Source organism: Siniperca chuatsi, linkage group LG18 (genome assembly GCF_020085105.1).
Source record: "Siniperca chuatsi isolate FFG_IHB_CAS linkage group LG18, ASM2008510v1, whole genome shotgun sequence".
In the NCBI taxonomy this organism is placed as follows: domain Eukaryota; kingdom Metazoa; phylum Chordata; class Actinopteri; order Centrarchiformes; family Sinipercidae; genus Siniperca; species Siniperca chuatsi.
This window is the reverse complement of record NC_058059.1, coordinates 20,385,509-20,395,974: the sequence shown is the minus strand read 5'-3', so window position 1 is coordinate 20,395,974 and position 10,466 is coordinate 20,385,509. Positions and strand designations below refer to the sequence as shown.

Sequence of the window (10,466 nt, the reverse complement as noted above, 5' to 3'; positions counted from 1 at the left end):
ATAAGGACTAACACAGAATACATACCACACCCACGCTAACATGAAAGACATCATTTGTAACAATGCTGATTTCCCGTAGTGAGCTTGTCTCTCCATCAAACCACATCTGTACGTCACTAGTCTTGTCTTTTACCTTCTTGGATGCAGACCCCAAGTACAATAAATGTTCTCTAACTTGTCACTCTGGTTGAATGCGTTTTTCTCATGGTAAAAGGTCACTGGAACCCACATTGGGACTTTGGTAAAAGGATTAAAAGAAGTAGAGAGGCAGGGAAATATATATCTCACTCTACATACCAAATACATTCAGCATTTCCTTTACTGTAACTGCAGCGTGGTATACTGTGTGGTTGTAGATGTATATAGTGTAATGAGTGACAAAGATGGTGCATTACTCTGCTATACGATAGCAGAGAGTAAAATGCATCAAATGAATTATAACCTTGTGGGAGAAGACAATCTGATGCTAAAAAGTGTCACGTTTGCAAAGTCTGAAAACACAGGTCTAAGCAGAAGTTTGCTGTGCAGAATTTTGCAGGGGTAACAATCGATATTAGGAGTGTAGTGAGGTTTACAGTTTTACTGGATAGTGAGAGATTCATGTCGTTTTCAGTTGTGGTGCTTTCAGTGGTAAAAACCCTGTAAGTAAGGTGGATATTAAACTTAGAAATAAAATAAAATAATGCTGAAGTGATGGGCAGTAATGGCCCCAATGCAATGGAATAGTATTGTATCCCCCACTAGAGGAAGGTTTTTGGAACAGAGGTTTCCAGGCAGAATATTGTACCAGGCAGAATATTGTACCTGGTACCTGGAGGTACCAGGTACCCCTTTAACCCCCCCCTTTAACCCCCCCCCAGCCATAAAGTTGGGAGACTGACAAGAGACTAATTTACAAAGGAATGGTCTAAATTAAACCAGCAGAAGTTGAGATTTCAAACTCCAAAAACACTGGATCCTACATTTCCCATAATGCAACCTATAGTATAATTTAATTTCACTGCCTGGCATGTTTGTCTTCAGCTAGACAACTAGTTAGTTATATATCTTGGTGTAATATTACTCTAAGATACTATACGCTTTTGAAAATAACAACTGGTCTCTGTCATTTAGCATTTTTCTGTCCATTATACTCGTATGTCATTACTACTAGATATGATCTGTTTATGATTTATTCATGTTTACGAAATCATTTCTAGTTTCTTCTAGTTTCTAATTGCTTTCTCGATCAGTTATACGCCATTAATAAGAGACGGTGTAGTCCCTCATTTGTCCAGGAGTGTTCTATCGTAGAAAAGGTTTCAGTCATAGTCATCTGGACACTGTTTTCAGAATCAAGACGTTTCGACTACCATCCAGAAGTCATTCTCAATTGTGAAAAAATGGGACGGGAACTAGAAATATAAGCTTTAGGCTTGAATTTCTAGTTTTAGGCTTAAATTTCTAGTTCCCTTCCCATTTTTTCACAATTGAGAATGACCTCCGGATGGGAGCCGAAACGTCTTGATTCTGAAAACAGTGTCCAGATGACTACGACTGAAACCTTTTCTGCCATTAATAAGAACAGCTTTAGGGTTGTCAGGTTGGGAAAAAGCTCTGACTGGTTCGTATTCTCCTCCAGGATAACTTGCTTTGTCTTATCAAACAATGAGCATCTGGAACCAAATCAGGTCATCAACAGTTTATTCTGCATTTGTAACTGCAGAACTGGTGGCTAATTAGAAAGTGAGAAACCCATCATGACCCTTTATTAAAGGCCCTGAAACCTTTTTTTCACAACTTACTTTGAGTGACGGGGTCCTACATGAACCCACAATTTTCTGCCAAAGTTAGTTTTGGTTATTGAGGATATGGATCCTGAGTTATTATTATTTTTTTTAACCTCAGTGCTCTTTTTGCTGGTTTGAAGTGGGCGGGGCTCAGGTGGAAAAAAACGTGATGTCACGCACTGCTCTACACCAATCAGGATTTAGCAGAGCACAAAATCTGTTGAGAGTTGGTAGGTTGTTTGGTCAGCTCTGATACAGTTAAACTCTTAATACATAATAACTAAATATGCATATTGTTTTTTACTTTGATTGTTTCTGATTTAGTGGGGAATATGTCATGTCATCAGAAATAATTACTAACTAACTAAATACAGTGATAGCGTAAAATAATTTTAGCACATACAACTCGATATTAGTCCTACAAATTAGAGAACAGAAACATCACTGTCCTTTCCCACTATGTAAAAGACTCGACCTTGTGATTTGGGCATGTGTCCTGTGGAAGTAGCCAGTAAGACCTGCAGCTGACACTCTCAGTAAGGAAGCTAAGTGTCAAGTATTTGGAGGTGTGTGAGTGTGGGTGCGCAGGGCGTGGTGCTGAAGGGACAGCGCCCTTCATTGTTGGACTGGGTGTGACTTTGGGGAACTCTCCATGGTGCTGATCGCTTCTTGACCTCAAACTTTGGGCCGGAAACACCCCTCCGAGACACATATGCGCCAAACGCAGCTGTGTGACATGTTTCACTTATTAGCTTACTCAGCTTTTAGACTCTCCGGCAGGCAGGCGGGTCACTGTACCCTGATGGATTAGAGCTCTATAGAACAAGTCTTTACTTTGGACAAGAAAGGATCGTTTCCGGAGAGTCACATCTGATGCGCTCCTGCCGCCACCAGTCTCTGGACGGGTTCACACAGGCTACAGGTAATCTCTCATCGGGAAATATCCTCCTCCTGTATCCTATTGGATCTTTATTTTGACAAAGCCAGACTGTAGGTCTCTCCCTCATATGCTGATTTATAACTCGTGAAATCGCACAAGGATATTGGCTGCAGGCTAGAAGCTAATTTAGACTCATGAGTAAGCAATCCGAAACTGTTTGCTGATCTGTAGGGGGATCATAGACGAGGAAAACAGCGGAAGATTTTCTCATACCTTTGCCTAATATCAGACAATTTAACGTAGATTCATGGTGCATTTCTCTCTCCACAGTGGGAGTGTTTTCATGCAGCATTAGCCTTACAGAATTTTTGTGTTTTTTTTTTTTTTGCGCTTTTGTCACAGTGCGACCACCTGCAATTGGAAACCAGCAAAGGCGGTGGCTGTCCAGGCGTGCGGAGCTGGGAAAAAAATAAAAAATAAAAATAATACAAGGAGCTGAGACTCTGAGCATCTGTGCAGCTACTCCCCGAGAAACCTCACAGCCCCCCCAGCCCGTAAGGCATGTCGACCGCCGGGGAAGTGCCAGCCTTCTTCAAGAGCATGGGCTCAGACAGCCCCGCCAGGCCGAGGCAGAAATTCTGTGGCATGTTCTGCCCGGTGGAAGGCTCCTCGGACAGCAAGACGCTCGACTTTGATACACTCTCGGCGTGCAGGGGCAGGAGTGACGGGCGAGTCATTGACCGGCAGACCGACATCTCCCAGCCAAGAAAGGTGGAGATAAGGGAGAGCACAGGGAAAGAAGCTCTGCAGAATCTGGATGATAAAAGGGTAATTTTCTTGTATTTTGCATGCTTATGTGTATGTTTTCGTATCTCTCTCTCTCTCTCTCTCTCTCAATCCATGTCTCTTTTTGTCTTTCTTTCTCTTTGTCTTTCTCTCCATCTCTAATTTCTGTCATCGAACATTCATATCTTTGCACAAACCTGCGCCATTTACATCCGAATGTCTTCCAATTACAGCCCCATTTGAGTTTATTTAAGCTTACAGCCAATGTATAACCAGACAACTTGCCCTGACTACATTTCCCAGAAAGCACTGTGATGTAACAGAATGGATGGAGGGCCCACCATGCAGAGCTGCTAGAGGGAGTGGCTCCTTTTAGTTCCAGCTTACATGAGTGTTGATTTGATCCCCTCTGCTGCACAGTACAGTTGGCTGGCTGATGTTACAACACTGTAGAGTGTGTGTTCATGAACTGCCCATGCCCAATTGCTGAAGTGTCCTTGTGCGAAACAGTAAACATCTGCTTACTCAGTGTTACCAGGTCCGACTGAGAGGGACACACACATGCGAACACACAGCTTTGGATGCTGACATGATGTGCTGCATGGTTGCAGCGTTACTGCGCTCGTGCATTGAGGTTCTTTAGCAGCAGAACTGAGGGTGTGGAGCTGACTGAGAAGAGATGGCAGCTCCGACTTGCATGACTTGCAGGAAAATCTGTCAACTTTTCTGCTGCTTCAAACTCACTATCCAGGTTTCACAGCTGGGTGGTAAACCGTGGCACTCACAGCATCAGTGTTTCCTTTACTTAATATTCAAGCACTCAGGATGCTGTTAAAAGCTTGTGGTAGTGGTGCTGAGCCCTGGTATCATGTTACATACGGATCGGAAGCATTAGCCACACAGTCCACCCTTTACTCTCTTATATCTATTTCAGTCTTACATGTATAGTAGTTTGCCCTACTCTCCTCTGATAAATGAATATACATTTGACACGTTTTGTGCCTGCATATTCATAGTAAAAGATTGATCTCTTTTACTGATGATAAATGATAAAGCTAGCCTATGTCTTAGGACTGTGCTTGATGAAAAAAGACTGCAGTGGTGGAAAGAAACTAAGTACGTTTACTCAAGTACTGCACTTAAGAACAATTGTTATTTACTTGAGGATTTCCATTTTCTGCTACTTTATACTATACTGCACTTTACTATACTTTTCAGAGGCAAATATTGTACTTTTTACTCCACTGCATTTATTCGATAACTTTAGTCACTAGTTACTTTGCAGATTCAGATTTATAATACAAAATATAATCAGCAAATATATGATGATGTATTATTATAGGCTAAGATAAAACTTTATTGATCCCCAGGGGGAAATTCACAAGCTGCCCAGCTTTATATTAAGTAATTAAAATGAACACCACCTTTACATATTAATGCACCAATTATTATAATCCAATAATATAATGGTACTTTAAGTGTATTTTGATGCTAATACTTTTGAATGCATGAATTTTACTTAACAGAGTATTTCTACACTGTGGTATCGCTATTTTTTTTACCCAAATAAAAGATCTTCTTCCACCACTGGCAGACTGCAAAGCTCTATATTTTATAGAAAGGCTGAACTCTGGATAACAATCTCTTGCCTCTCACAGACCTGTACAGCATTTTAGGATATTAAAGGGAGACTATGTAACTTTTAAAATAAGAAAAGCCAGGTCCTTTAAAAGAAGAAACACATTCTTCCTCTTACCAATGGAAAGTTGAATACATAAGAAATAAAATGCACCCTTTCTCAGGTCAATACACTCAATGGTTTTGCGGTTACAGCCTTACTTGGTCTGGTATGGCTAATATTAACAAACTTTCTATCGCTGTGTAACTGCCATTACTGAGTCAGTCTGCTGACTTCATGACTCTCTGCTTGTGTACTGTAAGTCAAAGTATGCAAAAGTACATAATCTCGCTTTAAATGAAAAAAAGTTGTCCATAATTTGTGACTGGAGCAGAGGTCCAGTCCATTAAGCATTAGGATATTAAATTTAATTTGATTCTATCCATCCTGTTATTCAACACAAATCAAATATCACTGAAAATAATTTCCATCAATGCAAGTCAGTTTAATTTAATATTATATTTATTAAAATCTCATTTTTCTTTAAACAGTGGAACAGATACATCCCACCATCTCCTTCCCTGATGGCCAAAGTGTCACTCCTTGTTGCTGTTGTCACATCTTGAAACTCTCTTGATCTATCTTTAAAACTATCTTTAAATCACCCATAACAAGAGTGAGTCAAGAAAATTCAAATTCAACTTCATTAGAGCTGGAAAGGATCTCACCCTGTGGCCTGGCTGAGATTTGACCTGCTCTGATAACATTGTGATTCTGAGACACAGCAGATGAAGTGAGTGGCGTTAAGATGGCTGCTGGGTGTTTCTTCATTTGTTCAGTTGGTGCACTCTCTGCTGCCTTCACTAATCCAAGGAGAGCAATTGATGGCATTAGTGGCTCTCTCCTGTCAATGGAGCAGGGCGAGGCTCTGCGCATGCTCCGTGGGGTTCTTTTATGGGAAGAGGCTCTAAAGTGGTCCCTCCCTCCCCTCTTGTCTGACTCCGTCTGGGAAGGAAAGGTTTGGTGCATCGGCGGAGACCGGGAGGCTGCCAGGACGCGATCCGGAGTTGAGAGATTGTTTGATTCTTTACGTTTGTGGCCTCCCAAGGATCGACTGCGACCATCCACGCCTCTCATTTATCATCATCCTCGTTTCAACCCGGCGAGCAGCAGTAATCCGTTCATCCCGTCGCATTGATTGCGGTTCACGGCGCAGCGCAAGACGAACCACCGGTGAAGATGTCTGGCTATCAGGGCAAGAAGAACATCCCCCGCATCACAGTGAGTGTTTGGGTGTTTTTTTAAAATGTTGAAGTAGCTGAGAATATATCCATCCGGGTGTCCGGAGTCCGGTCGTGTGGGCCTGCGGGTGTGGGTGCAGGATGTCACCGGGGCGGCATGGTTCCCTGCGCCGCTGCGCTCCTCGACAAATCTGAGCTCGGAGCTGAAGGATATGCCTGCACGAGTTGCTTTCTTCAATGCATTTTGTTGATGCACATCGGTTTTATTGTGAAATCTGCTTCACGGAGGTCAAACGCGCGTTAGGATCGATAAATCAATGAGGCCACCGATAGTGTGGTGAGGCTGAAAAACGGGATTTTTTTGCAGCATCTTTGCGACAAGTGCTCATCTCCGGATAAAACCGAGCTGCTCAGTTTTAGAACATTCATTTGTGTTGCAGTTTCACCCTCAGTGTACCATTCTTTGTGCATGGTATGCATGACAGTTGAGATTTCACGCCGGTGGTCTTTGTTACACGGTGTGTCTGGTGGCCGGGTATCACTGCACACCAACTGGTGGGGCAAATGCTTCGCTGCATCCGCTGTAACGTTCAGTACCCGGCTGGATTTTTAAATTTTTTTTCCAAACTCTCCTTTCACTTTGGAAAAAAAACCGGCTTCGATTTTTAATTGTATTTCTAGAGGCGCTAAAGCATCCAAGGGCACATTAATGGTGTCAGTGTGGGGCAGATTATTTCCCTGAGTTCATAGCGGAGCTGCAGGGATGGTGGTGGTGGTGGCTGAATGGAAAGTAGAGAATAGGGAGGGGAAGGGAGGGGAGCCAGGGGAAGGGAGGGGGCAGTGGGTCCTATTTCCTTCCATGTTTCTCTCTCAGCTGTGTAATGAAGGGAAGATGCATATAGGCAGAGCTGATCAGGAAGGAGGTCACTGTCTTTACATGCTGATGTTAGTGAAGAGACATAATTGGGTTCAAATGGCAAAAATGGCTCCGAACATGCAGAACAAAAGCCAGACGGAGGAGCTGTGTGTCTTATTTTGGGCATATACGAGTAAATGCTTTGTGCAGATAAAAAGATGCATTACTAAATGAATCATTTGGCTTATACTCATTGTTTAACAGGCCGACCAGGAACAGGCCTAGGGGCCCACGAGTTCAGGTGGCCCCTAACCTATAGCCTCTGTGTTAAGTGACTGATGTTAACATTTCAGAAAAAAGTCCTTCTGAAAAAATCCAATTCATAACAAAGAAACTATAATCAGGACAATGACATGAGCAGGGTGGCAGCTGCCATAGGACTAGGAGCCTTTTAGGCCTCTGCCCATCATCTCAAAATCCATTCATCCGTAATTATACTCTATTAGAAGAGGCCTAAACCTCCACCCATCCTGCACCTGGTGGACGTGATGTAGACAGTGCTGCCAAAGCAAACCATAACTGAGGTGAGCAACAAGTCATCTCACATCAAACAGGACACTGTTTGGCACCAGAGTCTCTGTGCAGACGTCTTCAGTTGGATTTTTAGCTCTGCAAAGATATATGTGAACTCCCAAATCTCAACAGTGTGTCCGGCAGCCTTGCACATCAAACAGGCTGATTGGTTGATCTAATTTTCTGTCAGGAGGTGAAATGTAAAAGAAAAGAACACACTCACTTTATATCCAAAGCTCTCTGAAGAACACCTATGCGCGTTTGCTTGCACGTGGATCCCTGGGATACCCATGCATTTGTGCTGAAGGGATTAGTCGATTGATTGAAAATGATATGGCAACAATTTTGATAACTGGTTAATTGTTTGGCCAAGCAAGTAATCCACACATTCAGTTTTCTGCGTTTCAAATGTGAGGATTTGCTACTTTTCTGTTTTATATCAATGTAAATGGAATATCTTTGGGTTTGGGACTCTTAGTCAGACAAATCAAGCAATTTGAAGACGTCATCTTGGGCTCTGGGATCTTGTGATTATTAGTTTAGTAGTATGAGTATTTTTCTCTATTTTCTGACAATTTATTGGCTAAACGTGAAATCAGTTAATTGAGAAAATAATCAACTGATAAAGCGATGATGAAAATAGTTGTTTGTTGCAGCCCTACTGTGCATACTGCTGGGAGAAGAGATGTTGAAACACAGACTGAGATTTGTCTAAATGAGGTTTTATAATATGCATTAAGCTTTAAAATCACTCTGGAACCACTGCAGATTTAGACTGTTTGTTTAGGAAGACGAAGGATGTTAAAACAAGTCATGTAGGGGAATAACGGATAGTAATAACATCTTTTGGACTGCGTTGATATCATGCTGTCCCTGGTGATGACAGGCAACGTCTCAGGTGAATCCCTGTCCTCTGAAGTCTCTGGAGAGTGCTCGGGGCGCAGCAGCCAGTTGGTGGAGAGATCAGAGGATTAGTTGGGGTTGTAGTCCCAACCGTGATTAAGTCAGAACTAAATGGATAGACTGCCTATTCTTGAACAGTGCATTAAGTGACTAAGGATGAAAACTAGCCTTTTGGCTCATTCTGGCTTATTTACGGTAATGTTTATTAATATGCACTGTCCCTGAGAAATCAACTGAATAAATAAAATTAAAGAAAAAGGGGGTCAGAGACAGAATGGATGTCTTCAACGTGTATTTTTGGAAGAATTGAGTGATAAATGTGTTGCATGAGACTGTAGCTGCTGAACAGGAGAGTGTCTTAGTTACTTCATGGATTTCATTTTTTCCAGCTGGTCCCGGGTCTTCAGGTAACAAACCTACATCTGTAACCAGTGGACTTCTTCACTTCTTCAAGATGGCCTCAGTGTGAAGGGTGGATGAGCTTATTAAACCAAACAGAGGCTGCAGAGGAAATGAATGAGGATAAATTGAATAAAAACTAAACAGGAAAGGCTGCAGCAGTGACAAAGAAACTCTGTGTGTCCCGTGCCTTTCTGAATAAGCCAATCAAATTTAGAGTTTAGATCATAGAGTGCTGGCGTCCATATAACAGCAGAGCCGACTGGTTTGTGTCGGCCAGATGGAGTCGGGTCAGCTGCACAGGCAGGGACGTACTTAAGGCAGCTCTCATCAAATATGAATGACCCTCCACAAGTTCACCACCTGGGTTTGGAGCTTCTGTGACTCATGCCTCTTCTCAAAATATCAGAGTCAAAAGGTGTGCGATAGAAGTGAACATTGAGTCAAGTAGGGCTGCAACTAGTGATTATTTTTGTGATTAATCGTTTTGTCTTTAAAGTGTAAAAAAAAAAAAAAAAAAGTGGAAAATTCTCATCACTAGTTCCCAGACTCCAAGGTGCCTTCTTCAAATGACTTGTTTTATCTGAGAAACAGTCCAAAACCCAAAGATATTCAGTTTCCAGTTCAACAATTTTGATCATTGATGAGTTATTTAATGACGACATTGTCAGATTCGCTGTTTTTCTCAGTTTTACATCACTGTAAATTGAATATATTTGGGTTTTGGACTGTTGGTTGGACAGCATTTGGAAACTTGTGATGGGCATTTTTCACTATTTTTTGACATTTAAAAGACTAAACAACAGAAAAAATATAAAAACAAATCAAAATAAAACATATATCAGCAGATAAGAAATAATTGTTAGTTGCAGCCCTAGATGATAAAACTAACAGAGAAAACCAGCAAATCTTCACATCTGTGAAGCTGGAACCAGAGAATGTTTGGCATTTTTGCTTGATAAATAACCGAAACGAGCAGTATGTCTTGACTTGCTTTGCAGCAAAGTGAAGGATATAAATACAGATGAGAGCAAAGTAAGATAAAAGATAAAGATGATGTTTTAGTAAAGTAAATGCACCTCTAATGTCCATGTTAAGGGAAGGTAAAAATAGACTGAGGCTATAATAAGACTGTCCTGGATTAATGTCTCTGTGACTACAATCCTCAGCGGATGAGAGATCATTAGGCAGTCTGCTAGTATACCTGTAGTGCAGTAGTTGTCCCCAGTGGCAGCTCAGTGTGTATGTACTGTTAGGGTTGCCTCAGCCTGTTCATGCTGTTATCTCACAGTGCACAGCAGCCCGGAGCACTGTCTGTTCAAACATCACAAACAGCATGCTGCTCTCCAAATCACCGACTCAGCCTCGTTTTTTCACGCTCAGTTTAATCCCGAATTCCCCCATTCATAAAGCCAGAAGTCAGAGAAAATACCCGGTGTGT

The 10,466-nt window shown here is 41.9% G+C and overlaps 1 protein-coding gene across 2 annotated transcripts in view; it reads left to right on the top strand.

The window, feature by feature from the left end:
• Nucleotides 1-2,496: 2,496 nt before the first annotated feature.
• dpysl2b (dihydropyrimidinase like 2b) overlaps nt 2,497-10,466 on the top strand; it is a 33,676-nt gene continuing 25,706 nt past the window's right edge. The window contains exons 1-2 of one of the 2 annotated variants that reach the window (XM_044174187.1): nt 2,497-2,691; nt 3,052-3,477. In XM_044174187.1, coding sequence (XP_044030122.1) covers nt 3,211-3,477 — 267 coding nt within the window. In that variant the 5' untranslated portion in view covers nt 2,497-2,691; nt 3,052-3,210. Of the gene's footprint in view, nt 2,692-3,051; nt 3,478-5,902; nt 6,335-10,466 lie in introns of those variants that run through there. The other variant, XM_044174188.1, reaches the window with a different exon arrangement.